This window comes from Eumetopias jubatus, unplaced genomic scaffold, assembly GCF_037043125.1.
Source record: "Eumetopias jubatus isolate StellerSeaLion01/CBP00866 unplaced genomic scaffold, mEumJub1_p1.0 scaffold_16, whole genome shotgun sequence".
Taxonomy (NCBI): Eukaryota; Metazoa; Chordata; class Mammalia; order Carnivora; family Otariidae; genus Eumetopias; species Eumetopias jubatus.
The window spans coordinates 85,727,027-85,751,932 of NW_028274822.1; the positions used below are offsets into that span (position 1 = coordinate 85,727,027).

General features: G+C 45.7%; 1 protein-coding gene and 1 long non-coding RNA gene across 2 annotated transcripts in view; both read right to left on the reverse strand.

Annotated features, from left to right (window-relative positions):
* ATP2A2 (ATPase sarcoplasmic/endoplasmic reticulum Ca2+ transporting 2) overlaps positions 1-5,094 on the reverse strand; it is a 57,274-nt gene extending 52,180 nt beyond the window's left edge. The window contains exons 1-3 of the mRNA XM_028116488.2: positions 4,408-5,094; positions 3,685-3,702; positions 3,515-3,597 (exon numbers count right to left, since the gene is read on the reverse strand). Of these exons, the coding sequence (XP_027972289.1) occupies positions 3,515-3,597; positions 3,685-3,702; positions 4,408-4,525 (219 nt within the window). The 5' untranslated portion in view covers positions 4,526-5,094. The remainder of the gene's footprint in view (positions 1-3,514; positions 3,598-3,684; positions 3,703-4,407) is intronic.
* A 3,311-nt stretch (positions 5,095-8,405) lies between these two features.
* Positions 8,406-24,132, reverse strand: LOC148162332 (uncharacterized). Its single transcript, XR_015767052.1, has 3 exons — positions 23,687-24,132; positions 23,439-23,590; positions 8,406-23,324 (listed from the first exon to the last, which is right to left on the reverse strand). It is a non-coding gene; the product is annotated as an uncharacterized LOC148162332 (long non-coding RNA).
* Between the last annotated feature and the right edge of the window lie 774 nt (positions 24,133-24,906).

A 24,906-nucleotide genomic window follows, 5' to 3' on the forward strand; every position in this document is an offset into this window, starting at 1 on the left:
ATTTAAAAATACTGGTTTTAGATTTGAGAATAAATTCTTAACACACACACACACACACACACACACACAATAAAAATTTAAAAAAAACCCTACAGGCAAACACACACACACACACATTCACCTTTCAAAACATTTTAAAGAAAGGCTCTAAATAAATTAGACCAATCAGTGAACTACCCATTTTTCCCTTAAAAAAAAAAAGTTAAAAGAAAACACAGGAAAAAAGTAAAATCATTACATAATATAAACTACTTGACTATATTGTACTAAGAAAACCAAGAAACCAGACCTCATGTATTTTGAAAATGCTACTAACACAAGCTCACTCAAATATATTTGTTTAATCAGAATCACTAACCCAGGCTCTAAAAGAAATGATGAATCCTTTTTAAAGGGTCCAGGAGGAAGGAAAGACGCTATTCAAATACAAGCGACAAGATGAGAAGTGCCTTGGTCTAATCAAGTTTTAGCAGCATTTTAGGATCACTCCAAGTAGCTGTGGTGGGGATATGGGGATGGAGGGTAGAGCAACTTCTGCAAACTATGTTATAACACAGTACTTGACGAATTCCGATGAGGCAGATATGGCCCTCCTGCTCATCTCCTTCAGGTCTTTTCTCTAAAGCAACCTTCTTGGAGGACTTTCCTGACCACCCTATGTGAAAACTATACCCTCCCTCCTCATACTCTTACCCCCTGCTTTATTTTTCTCCATAGCACTATCACTGTCCAACAGACTCAACATTTTACTTGTTTCTATCTATCTCTACTAGAATGTCAGCTCCAGGTTAAGAGACTTTGTCTATTTTGTTCAAATGCTGTATCCCCAGTGTCTGTGCCACGTCCCAGGTGTCCAATAAATACCTATTGAAAGAGTGAAAGAGAGAAAAGAACAGGTATTCCAGTAAGCAACCATATGATGTATTAAATGAAGGGCAAAGTTGTGACCAAGGAGGATGTAAAGACAAAGTGAAAGGAAGCAGGTCATGAATGTCAAATGAAGGAATTTCTAATGTTACTTCATATGTAGTGGGAGAGATTATAGCTCACTTCTTCCTATCCAAGTGAACTTTAAACTATTTCTATCTGGCGAATATTGCAATTAAACTTTATCCCAACAGGTCATGAGTATAGAACATCAGTGCAGCTTCCTATAGTTAACAGTTTACTTAGTTTGATATCTGAAATAAATCACTAAAGCCTGATATTTCTTTTTAACTTGAGCAGAACCTGATATGTACATGTTGTAGGAACAGTCTATTCAATTCTTCAAAGAACATGAATATTCTAACATGATTTTCCTGTAAATTAGGAATAAACTACCACAAAAAAGACTCAGTGATCTTTTAAAAGATAAAGAAACGAGGAATGAAAAGGTCAAGAACAATGCAGTCATAGCGCCAATTCCACACGAAGAAAATCAACAAAACAGGTCTGATATCCAAAATGTCTTGATCCAACAAGTCAGAGCAAACTAACAGTATTTCCTAAACCTTTATTATTTTTGTTTAGCAACCCATGAAATAAAAATGTCACACGGTTCATTTCCTGAGCATTAACTCCAAGTAGTTACCAAAAAGGTAATTCAAATTTAAATTCCAAAATATAGTTCTGTAAAGCTATAAAAATCCAACATCCTACCCTATGATAAAATTAGAGCATTATAAAACCCACTTAAAAATGTTTAAAAACTATAAACTCCTTTCTTCAAAATAAAAGTCACACATCACTAATTCAAAATGTTAATACAAAGTCATCAAACTGGCAACTCAAGAGATTCTATAAAACCCAAATATTCAAGAGCTTGTTTATTGAAAATAATGCTGATGTTACAACACAGCCTTAAGTTACACAAAGAATAACTCAACAAAAATTTATCTCTGCCTTATATACACCAAATCATTTACTTCTAAGATGTCCCTGATAACCTTATTGAACCCCAGTATCTTAACTGCCAAACCTGAGGCTACTTCAAAATTATGCAGCTAGCTTAAACATACATAAACATTACACTACCCCAAACGTATTATTTGTTTTGCCCCACGACAATGTACTTCTGAAACTGAGACTCAAACAGCTCTAGTCCTTTATCTTAATCGGTAAGAGCAGCAGCCATTTAGGAGGGGTGGGGGGAGGGGGGAGGAGTGGGTGGTGAATTAATCAAGGACAGACATGTAAAGAGGTATGGAGTAATTGAGGACACTGAATGCTTTGGTACGACACTCTCAGTTTTATTCAGTAAAAAACACAGAAAAGATTCATGAGGGCTGAATTATTATTAATAGCTACATATCACTTAGCCAACATGGCATGATAGATATACTGAAGTCTCATGTCAGAATCTGTGTACAGTAGTATTACTCCAAAAGCTCACCTCTTGCCAATTTTCCCCCTCACCTAAAGAAGTGCCTACTGCTTCCTTTTGATTTATTCTCAAAACAGCCTTCTAGGATATGGCTGTCATAAAGACGGAGGTAGATTCCTGGGGCTTTCAAATGTACAAACACACAAAAATGAAACCTTGAACCTGTTGTCAATTTTGTGAAGCCTGAAGAAGTATTGCACTGGGTGAATTTCACTTCCCATCATGGTTATTGTAAGAATACAATACTGTAATTTAAGAACAAAAGTCATCTCATGCTGTTAGGATTAGGAACATCTGTGTCCTATTCATGACCATTTTCAGGAAAACTACCAAGAAGTCCACTGCCCAAGAAAAAATGCAGTAAAAAAATTAATATTGAACAGAAAAAAAATGTTAATAACCTAGAAATATCCTCACCAACCCATCACCCTTTTCCTGCCGTAGTTCTTTGCATTTCACCAGTTTCTTAGCAACCATACAGGACTCAAGTCGGTAACCACATACAGAATAAGAAAAAACAGGTTTTGGTGTTTTTTGGTTTTTTTTTCTTTTAAAATCCAGAACCAATTGTACTGAACCTTGTGCTCTCTACCTAGGGGTCACTTAAGACGGGGGTCCAATTTAGATAAATATACCACCCTAAAGGTCAGTGACCAAATTTGGTCAACAGTGGTGCCATCACTGCCGTCATCATTCTTGTCACTGTCAGAAACAACTGTCACCTTGCCATTACCAGGAAGGGAGAGCAACTGGAATATTCCTTTTGTAAGTTCTATTTACAGACTACAAAGGGCCCAATATCATCTTAGTATGATCTTACACAATGGAAGAACCCAAAACAGAAAAGACCTTCTGACAAAGAACTTTTTGATATTAAAATCTGGCAAGCCACAAAAATTTATAAGACCCTGCCCCATGTAGGAACAATTTCTAACTGCACTGTAAATGCCAGGCATTAATTTTCTGCACACAAATGGCTTCAAGTATTTTGTTTATAATTTTAAAATACCTAGATTTTAAAAAGCTGAAGACACCGCTGAAATCTCTAAATACGATGTTCTCACACAATAGACATCATTTGTTTCTTGGTTTTTCATCTCTGGAATAGTCTCTACTTTTTGGAGAGAAATAAAGTTCTTTTATACTTACAAAAGATATACAAGCTGCCAGCAATAAAATTCTAACTAGTAAGTCTTCAAACTGCTCAATCACAAGTTCCAGCAAGGTTTTTCCTGTTAGAAACAAACATCTGTTGTAAATGTCATCTTAACATCAGCACACAAAGGGGGTAAAAAAAAGAACATGTTAAGATTACTCACCTTCTTCAGCCGGTAACTCTGTAGAATGTAGAAATTCGCCAGTCAACGTGTCAAGAAGGGGAAAAAAAAAACAGCATTGTCTTTATAAAGAGAATTGCTAGAATTATCAGTCTTCGAAAGACGTACCTAGATCTATGAACCTTCAAACGTTTTTAATGGGAACCATACGAAATGGTACCCCAAGAAAACATGCAGTATTTGTTGTAACCAATACCTTAGGTGTATCCCGAAGCGTAAAATCTCATCGCTACCTACCAAACAGGGCTCCCGAAACAAGGAGTCATTTCAGAATGTCATGACTTCTGCCAGATGTGTAACTTTGGGCAGTCCAAGAACGGTTAGAGGCTTTCTCAACTGCAACGACGCCTCATAAACTGGCTAGGGACAAGAAAATGTCTCGCAGGGTTCAACCCAGTTGCAGGAGACTCGTCCCTCCCTCCAGCGGAGCTCGCTGCTGCGGGTGAGAAGCCACCGAGCGAACTGCGTGCGGGGAAGGTCAAGGGCTCGAGGTGCGGGGTGCTGGAGGTGCAGACAAGACCCCAGAGCCTCGGCCCGCAGTCCCTCTCCCGCGGGGCCGGGGCGCGGGCTCGACCCGCCGCCTGCAGCCCTCGGCGGGCGCGGAGCCCAAACCCACGAGGTGGAGCCCGGTCAGCCATCTTCCCTGGCTCTCGGGCCCGCGCCGGGCAGCGCGGGGCCCCTGCAGTCCCGGCGCCGGGCACCTACCGTTGGAACCCCATCTCTCCTTGAGCTTCTTGACCTGCTCCAGGCTCAGCCCCGTGCTCTCGTTGACGCCGAAGTGGCCCAGCACCTCCTCCACCGTCTTTGTGTGCGCGTTCTCCATGGCTGCGGGGGCCCGGCCGGCCTCGCCTCCAGTCCCCGCGGCCTCCTCGCCTCCGCCTCGCACTCGGGCCGCGGGCTCGTGCCACCCCGGGCGCCCAGGCGCCGACTGGCGTCTCCCCCTCCTCCTCCTCCTGCGGCCGCTTCCGCCTCGCCGGGCGCTGAATCACCCCGCGCCCCCTCCCCCAGACAACCGCCCCTCTCGCAGCCCGGCCCTCGCCGGCGCACGCCCCGGACTCAGCTGGGCGGCGGGGGGCTCCTGACCCTCCCTCCCCTCGTCAGAAGGGAGGGCCTCCTTTGCTCTCAACCGCCCGCCGGGAGCGCAGGCCGCGGTCCCCGAGCCCCCTCCCCGCTTTCCTGAGGTGATTCGCGGCCCCGCCCGGGTCGGAGGAGGGGGCGCCCGGCCAACCCCCGAGAGCAGAACGGAGCGAGGACGGCGAGCCGGCGGGGTGGTGCGCGGCGCGCTCGCCCTGTTCCCTCAGCTCCGCACCCCCGACAACGGCGGAGGAAACTGCGGCGAAAAAGAAGGAGGTGGCGTCGGGGACGGCTCCGCGGCGGCTGCTCTAATAGCATTTATCCGCCGCTGCCTCCCCTCTCGCCGCCGCCGCGGCATGTGGACGCCGCTCATTGGCCGAGAGGGCCCAGCGCGGCGCGGGCGGCACGGCCCCGCCCCCTCCCCTCGGCTCCCTCCCTCCCGCGCTACTCGCGCCCACGCCGCCGCGCAGGCCCCGCCCCCTCCCGCGCACCGCCCCCAGGAACCCGGATAGAGGCCGGCGCGCGCGGTGCCGCGCCCGCGCATTGCGCGCCCTGGCCCGCGGGCCGGTGGAGACCTAACGTAAGCCGGGCTTGAGCCCTTCCATCCCCGCCCACCCGCGGACACAGAGCCCAGAGTGGTCGAGGGCTCACAGCGGGCTCCCTGCACTCGATGCCCCGAGGAAAACTGCCTGCCCTTCGGGGTTCGCCTGGGGCCGGGGTGGGTGTCTGGGAAGGCGAGGCCGAGGAACCTGGGAACCCGGTCCGCACTGGGCCTTCCGAAGCGCGCTCGGCTTGGTGTCCTTGGCTCGCCCGCCCCCTCGCCCTCTGCCTTGCGGGCCACGTTCTGCATCCTAATCTGTCCCCTTTAGAGCCCCCTTCGGGAATCGAGGGAAGGAATTGCGCGGTTCACTTCCCACACGGCCCGAATCCCTCATCTGTCGCCTCAGGAGCACCGCATCCCACACCCCAGCCGAGCGCTCATCTCACACCAATGTCCGCCTTTCCCCAGCGGGGTCTGTGCTCTGACCGAAGGAATCCCACTCCAGGGAGGAGGTTTTAATTTGAATAGCCCACACAGCCTTTGAAGTTACAGGCTATGCCACCGTAACTGCTAAAAAACGAGAATTGTGCTAGGAGGTGCTTCACGTGGGCGTTAAGAACAAGGCTATTTCCTAGATTTCACTTTCCCCAATAGGAAAAAGAAGGACTTTAATCCAAAACCTATCCTTAAACCAGAGATGACTTGCTCCAGAAGTCTGTACAAAACCTAGGTAACAGCAAAATAAAGGGCATTTTGCTTATGTAAAGTTAGATTACTTAACAGGGGAAGGGACCTTTGCGTTGAATTCATGAACAAAAGGTGAACATATTCGCATCACAAAGAGCAGCTTTCTTAAGGGAGTATGTTGCAGAATGAAGCATTTAGTCTCCTTTTGTGTTTGGCAATAGTGTACCATCCGCATGAGCCAAAGCAGAGAAAAAAACACCTCAGTTGTCCCAGATGGCTCTTAAGATGAATTCCTTCAGCAGATGCAAATCACAGTATATTACCCAGCTGAAAAAATCGGGCACGTCATTTAATTATTTCCAAGGAGTGGAGGCTGGCATGCAGTTTTGATTGATACTTGGAAAAGGACCAACAAAACCCTACACGAAATAAACAAACAAAATTCTAGTGTATGGCATTGCCCTAAGAGAGGCAAGGTGGAAACTGGTTAGGTCACAGGATTGGAGCCTCCTCCAGGAGGGACACGTGATCGCATGCTGGGGGTGTGGTAATGGAGGGTTGGTGGTTCTTGGTGGGGGTGTGGTAATGGAGGGCTGGTCGTTCTTCGTGGGGGTGTGGTAATGGAGGGTTGGTCGTTCTTTTCCCTCTGAGATCGGGTCTGCACCGTTGCTTCTGCCTCACCTCACCTCTTTCAGCAACAACAGAAGCACCACAGGCAAGAGGACTGCTATCTATCTTAGACTGGAAATTATCTTGGCCATTTGACTCTGGGTCTCTGTTCCATGGCTCCGTGGATGCTTGGGGTTGTAAGGGCCTCTGGTGTGATCCTGAGGTTTTTAAGGGGTTCCCTACATTGGCTTTTGTACTCAGTGGCCTTCTTGGGATTGTCAGGTGCCTAGTTTCATCTTATCATTCAGATCTCACCTTGAGAGAGAATGTCATCTCCTAGATGTTGGCTGACTACTTAAAGTGGCTACCCTTTCCCAGTCACCCTTGCTATCGCACTGTTTTATTTTCTTCACGGCATTTATCTGTGATATTGTGTTTTTCTTTAGCTGTTCACTGTCCGTCTCTCCTTACTACAATACAAGCTCCACGAGAAAATGGGTTTGTCTGTCTTGTCCATCCTCAGGATGTGGAATGGTCCTTGGTATACTTTCATCTTTATTGAACGCCTACTGTTGCCGTGAATGAGTCCCACCATCCCTGGTCTATCAGTGACTTGCAAAGGGCCTCGCCATGGGAGGAGACTCAAAAATTTTTTGCTGAACCCAAGTTCATTGATTTCCAATTTGTGAAATAAACAGGAGGGCCTCCAAACTACTTGCCTCATGGGAATAGCTGTGAAGGTTAATCAGATTTAACGAATACAAAACGAGGCAGCATTAAAGGTTTCTCAGAGAGGAGTGATGTGTTAAGTTCACATTGGTGCTGTTACCACATTGTCATCACCTCCTAGACTGTTCTTTGCAAGTCTGCTATCTACTGGAGGTGGGAATACTCCTTTAAACCGAAACTGTGATTTTTAGCCTGGAGTTGGCCCCTTTTATGTCACATACCATTTATGTGCTTGGTTCCTCAACCTGTGGGTGTCTCTGAAACTTTTCGTTCATAGGTTGCCAAAATTTAGCATAAACTCAGACTCCCAAGGGCAGAAAGGTCAAGTTTCTCTTATGTAGAAATAAATTTATGTTCAATTTATTTTGTGCATTCAACTACACATGCTTCTCGTGAACAAGGTTAAAAAAAAAAGTAAGAATGGGTTTTGGAAGTACTCTATTGTCTACCAAAGATTGCAGCTATTTTCAATCAGTTGGGGACAGGGAGAGGAAAAAGAAGAGAAATAGTGATTCAGAATGATGGCTGATTTGATCAAAGAACCTCAAAGGAATTAATAAAGGAGGACATTAGCTAGTGATAGGCAGGCTAGTTTCAAAAGCTAGCCAGACAGAAAAGGCCCAGAAAAAAGAGTGACCTGGAAATGAGGCCCCAGCCAACTTCCTAACCCTCTACAGCCCTCCTGTAGAGCAATGGAGATTGCAAAAGGCGGTCTGTTCCGTATTTGGACAGCTTTAGTCATTAAAGCAGGCTCATTCTAGGCTGAATCCACATCCCCTAACTAACTTCTCTCATATATTGGTTCTTGTTTAGCCCTCTGGAACAACTCCGAATAAATTTAATCCCTCCTCTTTGTGAGATCCCTTTGAGTATTTCAAAATATCTATGGTGCTTTGTAAAGTCTCTTTTCTCAGCTAAAAGAAACAGCTCGGTCCCTGAGCTGTTCCTCCTATAGCAGGAGTCTGCAACCCCTCATTGTCCAGGCTTGGAGACACCCAACAGGGAACACAAAAGTCTAGGCATAGTCTTTTTTTTTTTTTTATAATTTTTTTTAAGATTTTATTTATTTATTTATTTGAGAGAGAGAATGAGAGAGAGAGCATGAGGGGGGGAGGGTCAGAGGGAGAAGCAGGCTCCCCGCTGAGCAGGGATGTGGGACTCGATCCCGGCACTCCAGAATCATGACCTGAGCGGAAGGCAGTCGCTTAACCAACTGAGCCACCCAGGCGCCCAGTCTAGGCATGGTCTTGGAGCAAGGCCCTATGGAGCTACCATTGTCCTCCCTTATTCTGATGCTTTTCCCTGCACATTGTTGATTTGTCTTAACAATCAGCTCAAAACTGAGTCCGGTATACATAAACTGCAGTCTTATTAAATCTTCCCATTGTGTACTTGCACTGTTGATTCTTTTTAACCCAGGCACTGAACTCTGACTATAACGGAATGTTCTCATGTTCATTTTGGTCCTTGCAGTCTGCTGTGGTTTTTTTGAGTTTTCATCTTCTTCTTTTTTTTAAAGATTTATTTATTCATTTGACAGAGAGAGACAGCGAGAGAGGGAACACAACCAGGAGAAGTGGGAGAGGAAGAAGCAGGCTTCCCTCTGAGCAGGGAGCCGGATGAGGGGCTTGATCCCAGGACCCCGGGATCATGACCTGAGCCAAAGGCAGACACTTAACGACTGAGCCACTCAGGTGCCCCTAAGTTTCTTCAAGACATATTTTATCTCTATGTCCCAGCTTGGGTTAGGCATAAATTTGGAAAGCATAACTTACGACTTCTACGCCTTTATCCAATAGAATGTCTAGGCGTTCATTCCAGATTAGAAAATAACCAATCAACTGGGTTTAGTTGTTCAACAGCTAACAAATCAACTTGGCTACAGGTTCCCAAGTCAGGAAGCTGAAAGTCTTAACAGTGTGCTCTCCTGCCTCTCTGTCTCCCATTGTACTTTGTTATACAGCATTGGAACACACCATTCTTTTGGTTGAGCACCTGACGTAGTCGACTTAAGGATCATGCTATGTGAAAAGTACACATTTACATGCTAGACTCAGAGCAGTAAGGTGTTCACACTGAGAGGGAGGTGGGAACTAAGGCTGTCCAACTCAGTCACACCTGGCATCTCTTACTGACTCTGGAATGTATGCGTGTTGAATAAAAGAATGGGCAGAATTGTTGCAATATTAAAATGCTTTGCTATGTAAATTAAAGTCTCTTCAGGTAACCACGGGATGTTAGTCCACTGCATTATTATCTAGCCCACATTTCTTGACTTGCCCATAAGAACTTACTGAGAGGACGAATCAATTGTGTTGCTAAGCTCTAGATACATTGTCTACAACAGACTCAAAGTCCACGTTTTAGTGAACAGTCCCCAAGTCACATTCTAGTGAATTTCCACAGAAATGTGTCCAGTTTGGCATGGCTTGTGTTTTGTTTTGTTTTGTTTTGTTGCTGGCTTGTGTTTTTTTCTAATTTTTTTTAAAAGATTTTATTGACAGAGAGAGAGAGAGACAGCTAGAGAGGGAACACAAGCGGAGGAGTGGGAGAGGGAGAAGCAGGCTCCTGGCTGAGCAGGGAGCCTGATGCGGGGCTCGATCCCAGGACCCTGGGATCATGACCTGAGCCGAAGGCAGACGCTTAACGACTCAGCCACCCAGGCGCCCCTGGCTTGTGTTTTTGAACACATGTCAGTACCTAGTGACCACCATTTTTCCTACATGTTCACAAACTATAACTTTAACATCTGAGAATTTGCCAAACTTAACAGAATGCCTTTTCCAGAATTTGCCTCCCTGCCTCCATTGGTAAGTATTCTTTTGATGGCTTAGTGTCCAAAATCCAACTGACTAGCTTATGTTCATAATAAAGGGACTTATTGGGAGCAGACTCCAAATTCAGAACAGCTTGATCCAGGTGCTCAAATAAAGTCACTGAGAATCTCTTTCTATCCCTTGGATCTGCTGCTTTCCTTTGCCTTTGGCTTTGATGTAGGCTCTCTCCAGGTGACAGCAGACATGGCCCCCAGCGTCTCTGGTTTAAAATCCACCAAGTTTAGAAATTTCATGGAGGGAAAGGCCTAATATTTTCTGAGGGTCCTGTGCCCCACCTGAAAGAGGGACTGTGACCAGCCCCACCTGAATTACATGCACTGAGAGAAGGGAAGAAGTGGTTCCCTGAAGCAGTGGTTTTCAAACTTTGGCATGCAGCATCACCTGGAGGGCTTGTGAAAAGATTTCTGGGCCCTACCTCCAGAATTCTCATTCAGTAGGTCTGGGATGGAGTCCAAGAATGTGCATTTCTAACAAGTTCCCAGGTGATGTTGACGCTGCTAGTTTAGGACCCACACCCTGGAAAACAATGCCCCTAAGGAAAATCAAATCAAGGAAGGGAATGAATGGTGGGTTGACTAAACAGAAGATGTCCACTTCATTAAGGAAAGTCAAAGAGCTTAACTCCTTTTGGAGGAAGCAGAAGTAATTGGCATGGAACACTGGGAAGCCTGGTTGGGAATGGCCCTAGAATCTTCCACTGCAGTTTTCAGTTTCGTCTGCCATATATCCACCACAGCCTCTCCTCCAGTTCTAAGCTCCTGCCAAAGTGGACTATTATCTGTCCCTCTGCACCTTTACTCAGGCTTTTCCTGCTGCTTGGATCTGCCCGGCAAACCCCTAATCCTCCTTCCAAGATGAAGGCTAAATCCCACCCCATCTTGGAAGCCTCCTCTGACAATGTCCATCACTTCTCCATCACTTCCATCCTCACTAGTTGCTCCTTGTTCTGCATCCCACATGACACTTTTGTATCTCACTCAACTGTAGTATAGTAACTCGGGTTTTTTTTGTGTTTTTTCGTTTGTTTGTTTTTTTCAGGTTTGCCTCCTACTTCTCGGGCTTATCCTTGTCAGCCTTCTTTTCATGTCCTTCCCATCTTCTGCTCAACTTGAAATGTGGAGTGTCCCAGGACTTGGGATGTGGGACATTCTTCCTTATCCACAATCTTTCCTTAGGCCCACTGCTTTAAATTCCACCTAATATTTTTTAAAAGATTTTATTTATCTATTTGACAAAGAGAGACACAGCGAGAGAGGGAACACAAGCAGGAGGAGTGGGGGAGGGTGAAGCAGGCTTCCCACCGAGCAGGGAGCCCAATGCGCAGCTCGATCCCAGGACCCTGGGATCATGACCTGAGCCGAAGGCAGACGCTTAATGACTGAACCATTCAGGCGCCCCATAAATTCCACCTAAATATTGATGACATACACATTTGTATATCCAGACTCCTGTACCCAGCTGTCTACCTGATCTCGCCACTTGTCTGGGACATGGACTCACACGGGAGAGTGACAGGTGTATGGGGGGGGGCAGTGGGATGGTCACCTCCCTCTGAGCAGTGAGCCATGAATAATATATAGCCATGTGCACAGTCAGAGCTGAGAAGAACAGCATTTGGAACAGAAGGACCAGCAAACTGGCAAATGTACATCTTTCTCTTGTCCTGCTTAGCCACTAAGTTTATTGTCTGTGTTCTTCCGCCAAATTATCAGGTCCAGGAGAACGGGCATCATATGTACTCAGAAGGTGCACAATAATTAATGAATGCATGATAATTATTTATTCTGAGGTCTTCTAGTGCTCCCTTCTTTACTTTGTGCCCCCTACGCCTAGCACAGGGTGGGTCATGTAGCAGGTGCTCAGTGCATATCTACCAACCTAATTCGTGAAGCCCTTCACTTCCTTTGCAATTACTGCTCTAGAAAAAAAAATGTTGTCATTAGAAAAAAAAAATTAAAGAAAAGAAATCCATGCATCAGTGCCAAACAAAGTACTGTGGAATGGTTTTCAAAACCATAGCTCCCTGATGGGATAATGTAGTTTAAATATAGCTGCTATTTTTCCCTCCAGTTGGTTTGTTCTTTGATTTTTGTGGAAAGATTTCAAAAGTTCTCTTCCACTGCCCTCCTTTCTCACCCCCCAAGGTGCTCAGACCTTAAACAGCGAAATGTTTAAAACGAAGAGATGACAAGGCCTCCCGAGCCTGGTAGAGAAATGAACAGTGATTAAACGCGATTTTTTATTTTAAATGATGAGCTCCTCAGAGTCTCCCTTCCCTGCCCGGTGCCAGGGTGCTGCTCTGGCAAAGGTGGGGGCACAGTGAGCAGGTAGAGTTTCCGTCGGGCAGAAATCCAAGGCTTGCAAATGTGCTGGATAGGGTTGCAGTGGACAAATTCCTAGAATAGGATCTTTGTTCCCAAGCTCATGAGCTTGCTCCCTTGATGTCCCACAATAGAAAAAAAAAGGGGGGGTGGTGGTACTGGAGGCCTGTTTAGGTCTCCTATTGTGATCCCGCCTGTCGTTACCTGATAGTTCACAAAAGATCCCAGGAGGCTGGCTGCCCTCCCAAGTCACCTTGTGATTCTCTCCTGATTTCAGAGAGGGGGAGGGAGGGGGACACTGTGTATCCTGAGGGAAGCATGTCTGACAAGGCTGATCTGTTCCATCTGGGAGGATGCATCATGAGCCCCATCTGGCTCCAGCAGTCTGCTGAGGCTGAGGCGATGGTCCTCTCCCGCACACCCCCGCCTGCTCCAGTCCCTCTCCAGCCCGCTCAGCCTTCATCCTCCCCTGAGAGCTGCAGCTGCAGGCTTCTCCCAGTTGCAAGGCTTCCCCTGTCTTCCTAGCCCTTGCCTCCTTTTCTGCAATCCCCTTTGCTCCTTTCTCTCACCCGAGGCTTCTCTCAATCTCCCAGCCCTCTGCAGAGGCGCGGTTGACTAGAAGTGTGCTCAAGCATGCCCCTGGGGACAGCCCTGTTCATTCACTCAGTCCTCCTGCACCACCCAGATCAGGTCCTGATTTGGAGACAGATACACCCAATGTAAGGTCCCGATCTGTCTCTCACATGCTGGAGTCCAGATACAAGGGTACTGCCTCCCTTTCTCTTAGCAGCTTTCTATCTCGAATGGTGGTAGAACCCACAGCCTCTGCTTTAGCCTTCACGTTTAACATTTGAATCTTCTCAGGTGGGTTCAATCTGCACAGATGGGGGGATGGGTGGAGGACAAGAAAGCAAAGCCTTGGCTGGGGATGTTTGCAAACATTAGACGTTTCTCTTCCATGACTCATCGGAGGAGAGCAGAGTCCTCCCTCTTCCTGGAATGCAGCAAACCCATGGCCAACTCCTACCCCCACCCTACCCCCAAAATGAAACAACCCACATATGAAGCCTTGTCCTTAAAAATCAGATTTCCCCCAAAGATCTGACATGACAACTTGGGGAGGGGAGCATTTTAAGGCCTCAGAAGAACAGCCTCGAAGAGGATTCTCTGACCTGGGGATAGAGGGCAGAAACAGCCCATTATTTGCAAGCAAAGAAAGTATGTGTGTGGTTAGGTGGGGTCCCTTGAAGAAAAGTGCCTTCATTGCCCCCTACCTCCTCCACATCCCCCAAACTTTCTATCTAGTAGCTTCCTAATATAAAACCTGGGATAGACAACCTTTGGGTCATTCTAGAGAGGCTCGATTTCAGGGGTATATGAAAGGGCTCTAGAAACAAAAAATCGGCGGATGCAGATAAAAAGGAAGGAAAGGAGACAAAAAGGAAGATAACATTTATGACACACGTATCGGCCATGCATGCAACGGTGCTAGGAGATTTTCCCGCGTTGTCTTACCCCATCCTTGGGACAAGCCTCTCTGGTAAGTATCATTATCATTCCTATTTTCCCAGATACTGAAAGCTGACTCTCAGGCAGGTTTAAGTCATTTGCTGAAGTCACACAATTAGAAATCGCTATTCATGGGGCGCCTGGGTGGCTCAGTCGTTAAGTGTCTGCCTTTGGTTCAGGTCACCATCCCAGGGTCCTGGGATCGAGCCCCGCATTGGGCTCCCTGGCTCCAGCAGGAGAAGCCTGCTTCTCCCTCTCTCACTCCCCCTGCTTGTGTTCCCTCTCTCGCTGTGTCTCTCTCTGTCAAATAAATAAATAAAATATTAAAAAAAAAAAGAAATCACTATTCAGTAAACATTGTTAAGAATACAAGATTATTTGTATGGGGGAAGAACTAGTTAGAACCATTCCTCACACCATGAAATGCAATACATTTCTTAGGGGAAAGAGTTAAACACTAGAAAAAAAATCCATAAAAACAATTAAAAGCATCAATAAAAGCATATATGGGTGGAAGGGAGATAAATTTCTAAGTACCTCAGATAAGGAAACATTTTTAATTTGCGTAACAAAACGTTACAAAACAAATGGAGGGTCTATATGCATAGGGAGTTGTAAAGAAACTACGTGATTCCTGAAAAATCTTTTAACACGAGGAGTCTGATTCTGTGACTGCGCGAACGCACTCAGAGAAAGACACATGCATACAGATCTTGACTGTAGCAAATATCTCAGCGGCTGGTTCTGGAAGCAGGTTAGTTTCCTGGCCCCTAAACCCCTCTTACCACTGTGGTAAGAGGCGGGGTCATTCTGAGTTCTGCAAAACTATAGTCCCCGCGGGTGGGGGAGGGACAGCTGTTTAATTCGCTGCACGCGGAGCTGAGAAAGACGCAAAGAAGAGAGTGACATCCACTGAAAACCGCATGAGGCGGCTTCCGCCAGCAGAATGCAGTGACCTGAGCTGGATTTCTGCCAGGACAGTGGGATTAACTTCCCAAGCGCGGGCCAAAACGGGCCCCGGGATTTTTATTTTTATTCGTTTTCCATTACAACTGCACAGCAACGCAAACAAGCCCCAAAACAATGGAGAGCCACGGAAAGTCATTTTCCCTTTCGGGTGCGGGGTGCCATCTCAGTACCACACATCTTGCTAGCCTTATGTTACCAAAGTGTACAATTGAGAGTTTGATTACTCCCTTCCCCACCATCGTTAATGCGAGAGTGGCACATTGATTGCCCAATTAAAGCAGAAAGCGCGGCGCGCGCGCACACACACACACACACACACACACACACACACACACACGGGAAATAAAGCAAGATGCGCCCATGGAGCCAGGAATAATGACTCGAGAGGTCAGTGGGCCTGAGAAAAGCTAGGTCTAGCTCTCCCAGTCCCCCAAGATCAGGATCCTGTAGGCACTGGGATTGAAAGAGATCTGACCGCAGGCCAACTAAATGTCAAAGAGATGGCCCCGGGTTAGGAGGAAAGGGAAGGGCTGAGTGCGTTAGACCCACACTTCGGGCCAATGATGCTCTCAGCAGGTACTTTCTAAAGGGCAGGGGCGCCTGGGTAGCTCAGTCGTTAAGCATCTGCCTTTGGCTCAGGTCATGGTCCCAAGGTCCTGGGATCAAGTCCCACATTGGGTTCCCTGTTGGGCGGGAAGCCTGCTTCTCCCTCTCCCACTCCCCCTGCTTGTGTTCCCTCTCTCGCTATACCTCTATCTGTCAAATAAATAAATAAAATTAAAAAAATAAAATAAAGGGCAGACCATGCTTGTGATTTGCTCTATTCTTCCCGCTACATGATTCAACATTATCACAGGTCTTCAAAATACCGCCTCTTGGAAATTGTAGGGAAACAAATTCAGGGAATTGCAGCTACCTGGTCTTAGACAAACTACTGAACCCGTGCCCCTAGTTCCTTTTTGGTGAAACCTCACAGAGCTTTCATGAAGTGGAGTGTGTATAGCACAGCCCTTGGAAGAGTTTGTAGAGAGATGGATGCACCTTTATCTTAGGCTCATCTTTTTTTTTTTTAAACTTTTTATTTATTTATTCATGAGAGACAGAGAGAGAGAGAGAGAGGCAGAGGGAGAAGCAGGCTCCCAAGGAGCAGGGAGCCCGATGCGGGACTCGATCCCAGGACCCTGGGATCATGACCTGAGCCGAAGGCAGATGCTTAACCATCTGAGCCACCCAGGCGCCCTATCTTAGGCTCATCTTAAGATCCAGCCTTCTTAAATCATTTGGTTCAATCTCATAATAAACACATCCATTAACATTATTGAGTATGAGGAGGCTTCATCTTTTTCATTTTCCCCCCTTTTCAAAGGAAGAAATACGTCAGGCATATATAAAAAAGTACAATAATTATATAATAAGCACTCATATATTCCCCCCCCATCCAGTTTAAGAAATTCAACGCGCTTGGTACAATGGGAGTCCTCGTGAGCTCCATGAATTCCTCCTCCTTTCTTTCCCAGTGGTGACTTCTATCCTGAACTTGAAGTTTGTCATCCTCATGCACATTTTTATATTTTTACTATATATGTCGATCCATAAGCAATTTTGCAAACCGTACTGTTTTGCATTTTCCGCATCGTACATGTCGACCTCACCAATGAGGTACATATCCTGCATCTTGCTTTTTTTACTCACAATTACGGCTTTTTTTTTTTTTTTACGTTTAGCTATATCTCTACATCTATAGTTACTTCATTTTTTTCTTGCTTTCTAATTACATGTATTTTTAAAATAAACAAGTAAAACAACACAGAAAAAGCCAAAATCCTCATCGTTCCCCTTTCTCTGTTAGTCCATATTATTAGTGTACAATGGTGGGTTTCCCAGATAAAATCAAAGATGAGAATTTCACTTTCTCTCTCTTCCCTAAAACGCTTAGCTCTGTTTTTTCCCCCTGCTTCCAAAATTGATGAGACTTCATTTAGGGCTGCCAAATTTTGCACTGCTGGTGCCTGTAAATAGACTGGTTTGCACTGTAGAGAACTCATCTTCATGTGATAGGTCCCACCTCCTCTGTCAGACTGTGAAGGCTGTTCCTACCTTGAAGAGAGCCGAAACCAGCATTGCCATGGGGTTCTGGCACTGTGGGGGTACTGGCCGATGACAATTTCTCAACTGTGAGACTTTTGATAGAGCCTTAATATGAAAAGAGAATCAAGCAAAGCTTGCAGGTCAGCATGAATTTTTTATTCACCAGCCCCCCTTCCCCATGGTTATGAAAGCCCAGACATCTGCATATAAACTTTCCTTTTGTTCTTTCCTCTGAGCTACCTCAATAATTCAAACACTTTTGTTGGCCTGAGAACTACCAGTATGGGAGGGTTGTTTACACTAAATCATATATATATTGTACTTTGTTGGCAATTTAAGGGGCTCTCAGGGATTGGTTTGACTATAGTTAATTTTCACCTTATTCATCATATATAATGTAATTCCTTTGTGGTAAGTTTTCTGTAAATGTTAGTTATTACTATTATTATCAGAGAGAAGTATTTCACTGATGTGTAAAAATACCGGAAGAACAAAATCAGCTCAGGGTATCGTAGAAAATGGCCCATGTATATGAAGCTGATGCTTTGGGTCTTCCAGATAATGTGTTCTGGGTGGATCAGGTGGCTTGGTGAGGTTTGGCAGGGGGGTGCCCCCACAAAACAGACAGGCTTCCACCTCAAGATTCATTATGGAACTAACCTTAGCACATGCATAATTGGATTTTATGGTGCTTCATCTCCTCTTTTTTTTTTTTTATTGCGGTCGAAAATATAACACAAAATTTGCCATCTTAACTACTTTTTTTTAAGTAGGCTCCACGCCCAGCACGGAGCCCAGCACAGGGCTCGAACTCACCACCCTGGGATAAAGACTGGAGCTGAGATCGAGTCGCACTCCCACCAACTGAACCAACCAAGCGTGCCGCCATCTTAACCATTTTTAATTGTACAGTACAGTAGTAGTAACTACATACACATTGTTGTGCAACAGATCTCTAGAACTTTTTCATCTTGCAAAACCGAAACTCTATGCCAATTGAACAGCAACCCCCCCCTTCTCTCCCCAGCCTCCCAGTCCCTGGCAACTACCATTCTACTTTCTGTTTCTAAGAGTTTGACTATTTTAGAGGCCCCATATAAGTGGAATCATGTGATCTTTGTCTTTTTATGATTAGCTTGTTTCACTTAGCATAATGTCCTCAAGGTTCATCCACATTGTAGCATATGACAGGATTTCCTTATTTTTTTTTTAAGGCTGAATGATATTCCGTTGCATGTATACACCACATCTTTTTTCTCCATTCATCTGTTGGTGAACATGTAGGTGGCTTCCATCTCTTGGCTATTGTGAATATGCGGCGGTGAACACGGTGCGCAAATATCTCTTCAAGATCTGTTTTCAGTTCTTTTGGATATATACCCAAAGTGGAATTGCTGGATCATATGGTAGTTCTATTTTTAATTTTTTTGAGGAGTCTCCATATTGTTTTTCATAGCAGCTGCTCCATCTTACATTCCCACCAGCAATGGTGCCCCACTTCATTCTGACCCTTGCTATATACTGTCCTGCTTTGGCCCACCAGCTTGCTGAGTCCACCTTTCACCCATGCTCTCTATCCTGCTAATTCAACTGTAGCTACACTAGGCGCTCCCAGGCTCTGGCAGCTCCACCTCGTTCTGCCCCCTAGGTTGGGTCTCCTAGAGTGATTCTAGATGGAGCAGGGCTCAGGCGAAGGACCCAAGATCCCAGTGACCAAACCATCTCAGATTCCATATCGGCTACTTTTTTGCTTTCTAAATCTGGGAAGCATTGCCACTTGTTTTTTATTTTCCTCCTCTTTCTTCCAGGAAGGGAGATGTAACTGTCAGAAGGAGTTTGTTGGCCTCATTCTGTCATTTTTCTGCTCTTGAGGCTACTGCAGTGGATGGAATGAGCTCTCAGAAGCCCAGGTGCACAAATCTAAACTTTCAGTAGAAGCTTCCTCCCAGTTGTTCCTCAGGGTCACCTGTGGCTCTAAGGGTTGGCTAGCACTGAGCTCTTAAAGGGCAGGGCCCAGAGTCATGCATGATTCAGTTCAAGTCACAGAAGGCTGGAGTCCTCCCTCAGGTCTTCCACATCAGCTCCATATCAGACCAGAAAGTTATAGTCTATTTCTTTTTCTGGATGACCACCCCACTAATGGGCAAGCTGCCTCATTGCTAGTCCTGAGTCGGTGAATCTTGAATCATCAAACCAGGGTCAGCTTCCCACCTGTGCCTAATTTAGTTGGCTTCAGCTGTAGATTTGACCTGTTGGTGTTCAGAGGTCCACCTTAGGCTTTTGGAGAAGCGTAGCGGGTATAAAAGGAGACATGATACCTTCAAACATTATTCTTGCCCTCTGGAACCTCAGTTGCAGTGATGGATAGAGTGGAAGAGAGAGGAGAGAGAAAACCTCAAAAACAGTCTTCCTCCTTAACCCATAAATTCTCAGGCCAAGTCTTACTGGTGCTATGTCTGTTGGGAACATGGGTAGGCTGGAACCTGTACATATTAACTGACCTATCTGATTTAGCCTTGGAAAAATGATGCTTTAGCTCTAAAAAGGTATCATGATGAACCTAATTTCCCTCTCTAGATACTAAGGTTCCACTAAAGAGTTACCCAGTTGGAGAATTTGGGACTAGGGAAAGATAATGGAAATCTGACTTCATGGGGAGGAAATTATAAATTTACTCACGTATGTGAGTCTCAGGCTTTGAAAAACCATGTTGACCTCAGTCTCTTTTTCCATTCTCATTTCTTATTGCTACCTGTGATGGTCAGTTTTACGTGTTAACTTGGCTAGACTATAGTCCCCAGTTATTCGATCAAATCTAGTTGTTGCTGTGAAGGTATTTTGTAGATGTGACTGACATTCATAATCAGGTGACTTGATGTAGGCATCATAGTTCCTGATTTCAAACTATATTACAAAGGTAAAGTAATCAACACAGTATTGTATTGGCATAAAAACAGACACATAGATCAATGGAATAGAATAGAGAGCCCAGAAGTAAATCCATGCATAAATGGTCCATTAATTTACAACAAAGGGGCCAAGAATATACAATTGGGAAAGGAAAGTCTCTTCAATGAATGATGTTGGGAAAACTGGACATTCACATGCAAAAGAATGAAACTGGACCCCTATATCATACCATATATGAAAATCAACTCAAAATGGATTAAAGACTTAAATTTAAGACCTGACGCCGGGGTGCCTGGATGGCTCAGTTGTTAAGAGTCTGCCTTCGGCTCAAGTCATGATCCCGGGGTCCTGGGATCGAGCCCCGCATCAGGCTCCCTGCTCAGCGGGGAGTCTGCTTCTCCCTCTCCCACTCCCCTTGTTTGTGTTCCCTCTCTCGCTGTGTCTCTCTTTGTAAAATAAATAAATAAAATTGTTAAAAAAAAAAAAGACCCAACGCCATAAAACTCCTAGAAGAAAACATAAGGGGTAAGCTCCTTGACATCAGTCTTGACAAAGTCAACAAAAGCAAAAATAAACAAGCAGAACCACAGCAATCTAAAGAGCTTCTAAATGGTAGCAAAGGAAACCATCAACAAAATGAAAAGGAACCTATGGAGTGGGAGAAACTATTTGCAAACCATGTATCTGATAAAGGGTTAACATCCACATATATAAAGAACTCGTACAACTCAATAGCAAAAACCCAAACAATCCAATTAAAAAATGGGCCGAGGAACTGAGTAGACCTTTTTTTTAAAGAAGACATACAATGGCCAACAGATACATGAAAATGTGCTAAAAATCACTAATTATCAGGGAAATGCAAATCAAAACCGTAATGAAATATCACCTCACGTGAATCTGTTAGAATGGCTGTCATAAAAAAAGACAAGGTAAGTATTGGCAAGGATGTGGAGGAAAGGGAACCCTTGTGCACTGCTGGTGGGAATATAAATTGGTGCAGCCACTGTGGAAAACAGTGTGGAGGTTTCTGAAAAAATAAAAAATAGAACTACGTACCATAAGATCCAGCAATCCTGTTTTGAGCATCTATTCAAAGGAAATGAAAATAGGATATCGAGATATCGGCACTCCCATGTTCACTGCAGCATTATTCGTAACAGCCAAGGGATGGAAGCAACATAAGTGTCCATCAATAGGTGAATGTGACACATTTGGAATGAAAATGGAATGGTAGTGGAATGTTACTGGATAGTTTTATTGGATAATATTATTATCCAATACCACTGAATATGATAATGGAATATTATTCAGCCACGAGAAAGAAGGAAACCTGCCATTTGCAACAATATGGTTGGGACTTGAGGGCATTATGCTAAGTGAGATAAGCCAGATAGAGACAAATACTGCGTGATCTCACTTGTATGTGGAATCTAAAAAATTGTCAAACTCAAAGATACCTCAGGGAATAAGAGGCTGAGGGTAGGACAAATAGAGAGAGGTTGGTAAAAGGGCACAAGCTTTCAACTATAGGATGAATAATGCCAGGGGCGCCTGGGTGGCTCAGTAGGTTAAGTGTCTGCCTTCGGCTCAGGTCATGATCCCAGGGTCCTGGGATCGAGCCCCTCGTTGGGCTCCCTGCTCAGCGGGGAGCCTGCTTCTCCCTCTACCCCTCCCCGCTGCTTGTGATCTCTCTCTCTCTCAAATAAATACATAAAATCTTTTTTAAAAAAAAGATGAATAATGCCAATCTGAGGATATAATGTATAACATGGTGATTATAGTTGATAACACTATACTGTATCATTGACATTTGCCAAGAGTATAAGTTAAATGTATAATATGAGGTGTGAGGTGATGGATGTGTTAATTCACTAGATGGGAGAAACCCTTTCACAGTATACACACAAATCAAATCATCATGATGTACAATTTAAATATCTTAAAATTTTACTTGTCAATTATACCTCAATAAAGCTGAAAAAAAACATCCGTTGACTTTAAATAAATTTGTTCCGGATAATTTAATCCCAGCAGTTGAAGGACCTTCAGAGAGAGCTAAGGCTTCCTCAGGGAAGCAGAAATCCTGCCCGTGGACAGCCGCTTCTATTCCTGCTGGTGAGTTTCCTTCCAGCCTGCCCTTCCTGGTGGCCTGCCCTATGGGTTGCCCATTTTCCTGGCCAGCCCCTACAATCACATAAGCCAGTTCTTACTCTATATCTCCTACTGGTTCTGCTTCTCTGGGAGCCCTGACTGAGGCAGAACCCCTCACATGGGTCCTGGAGCCTCCTGAATGATCTCGCAATTTCCAAACGTGCCAGTTGCCATTTCCACCTATGAGTCTTAGCTTGTTGCCTACGCCCCCGCTTGGGATGTCCTCCTCCAGGGGGCCACTTGTCAAGTCTTATATCTTGCTTTCAAGGTCCAGCCTGGAGAGCTGCCTCTGTGAAGACTTCCTGGTCAGTGCTCCCTCCTGTGAATTCATCTAGCACTGTGGGGGGCCACTCATCTGGCCTGCAGGCCAACTTGGTCTTGTGATGACCCTGTAAGGGTCAGAAGCATGACTTCTATGTCTTTGTTTCACTAATCCTAGCTGCAGCTCCACCCAAGCGATATACTCAGACGCGTGTTGATGACGCTACCAAAGCCCTACCAACATAAGCAGAGGGCCACCTTTAGGTTTCCGATGCATTTCATAATTCCTGTCACTTCACAAGTGCCAACATTTTCGTGGTGTGGAGCACCCCCACCCACATTCTGGGGCTTGGATATGCTGGAATAACAGAAGAGGGGCTTTGGAAACACGACTCAAAATGGGGAATAGAGCCAAAGACAAGATTTAGATGTGAACACCCATAGGAGTCATGTATGTCAAGAGTCTGAGGAAAGGTCTTACTGTCCAGCCCTCAGGCCAGATTCCCACCTTTTCTTTCCCCCTTCCCCTACCTGCAGGGATTCAGAACCTCTGGCTCCATTCAGGGAAAACCTGAAGGAACTGAACATCCAACAACCCGAGCCAAGGATCCTAAGTGGAGGTGAGGAGGAGGGGAACGAGAGCTAAAAGCCAGCGCCTGGCAGAGGAGGGCGTGCCCAGAAGGGAGATTCCTGAGTTCCTCGAGGGCAGCCCCAAGTGAACTCTGGAGGAAGCCTTAGGTGGTCCTGGAGCAGCAAGCAGGTGAGCACACTCTGTCACAGGCATCTCAGGCTGGAGTCTGAGGTGAGGAACTGGTGCAAATCCCGATGGACTCCGAGGGTGCACGTGATGAACCAGGTAGCACCCGCCTGTCCTCAGTGCCTGGCTGCACCTTCTGTCCTGATCCTCTGAGCGGAGGAAGGGGGTTACACAGCCTATGGGAGGTGATGATGCATTCCTGTCTAACTCGGAGCCCTGCAGGCTCTTCAAAGACCCCAGTCCCTGTCAGAAAGCTGTGTGTTGGGGCGGCGGGGGGGGGGGGTACTCACGCAGCAGCCTGGGCCAGGGGCCTCACGAGAAGGCGAGGTTCTTCTTCTGGCCTCCTCCCTTCCTCACCTCCCCTGAGAACAAAAAGAACGGAAACTTCTCGGGGAAGAGAAAGCAGGGTGCATGGGCCCTCTGGCTGTGGCTCAGTTACTTCCTGAAAAAAAAAACAAAAAAACAAAAAAACTACCGTTTCCAGAACGGCCTGAACTTGCAGATTGGAGTTTCAGTGAAGGGCAATCTTAACTCTGACCTTTCTTCTGAGGTGGGGCCGTTGTGAGGGAGCCACACCACGTGGCAGAGGCTGAGGTGAGGGGTCGAAATGCGGACACAGGTCCTCGTGAAGAACAAAGTTCGGCTGGATATGTTGAATAGGAGACGGTTTTCCTCACTGGTGCACCCCTAAATTATCTGGGTCCAGACTGAAACGCCAAATCAGCAGCAACCGGGAGTGAGGGCGAGGACGAGAGGGCCCGCAGGAGTGACAAGCCGCTCTTGGTGACAATTCCTCCCGGGTCTGCCACTAATCAATGTGTGAGAGATAAGTCCAGCCTCACTAGTGATCACGGAGATGTAAATCCAGTCAAAGAGATACACCTTCCAGGGGCCACAGTGCGGGCCTCTTGAAGGGGACCTTCTAGACGCGCCGGGAGTGCCAGCTGGCTTCGGGGGAAGGCGCTCGGTGATAAGTAACAAGACTTGAAAAAGGATGACTCAGTAACGTCACTTCAAGGAAATGATTCTAAAGAAATAACAGGAGAGGGGCGCCTGGGTGGCTCAGTCGTTAAGCATCTGCCCTCGGCTCAGGTCATGATCCCAGGGTCCTGGGATCGAGCCCCGCATCAGGCTCCCTGCTCAGTGGGGAGCTTGCTTCTCCCTCTCCCACTCCCCTGCTTGTGTTCCCTCTCTCGCTGTGTCTCTCCCTGTAAAATAAGTAAATAAAATCTTTAAAAAAAAAAAAAGAAATAACAGGAGAGGTGAACAAAGATGAATTCATGTGAAGATGGTCATTGCTAAAAAACTACAAAGCCAAACCCTTAAATGGCCAACAAAAGGGCAGGGTTAATCACAAGCACATATTAGAGAACGTCATATAATCATTAAATAAGGCCACTGGTGTAGGCGGTTGGATGAAACAGTGTGTGTGAGACCCCTTTGCTGGCTAGGAGGGTCTCCTTCACCTGGGGCCTCTCTCCCTCCTCTGTGAAATGAGTTTGTCAGCATCTACCATGGACAGTTGCTGTGAGAATTCAACGGGATGGTGAGTGTAAAGTGCCGAGCAGGGTCCCCAGCCTTCTAAGACTCAATCAATGTGAACAACGGTCATTTCGAAATGGACATGTCTTCTTTTTCAATAAGGAAAAAAAAAATCCGATTTCGTGCTATTTTAAAGTAATATGTCAGAAAAATTTCTGATGAAGTGCAACACAAAAAACACATTCAATATAAGAGCTGAATACAAACAATAGGTGT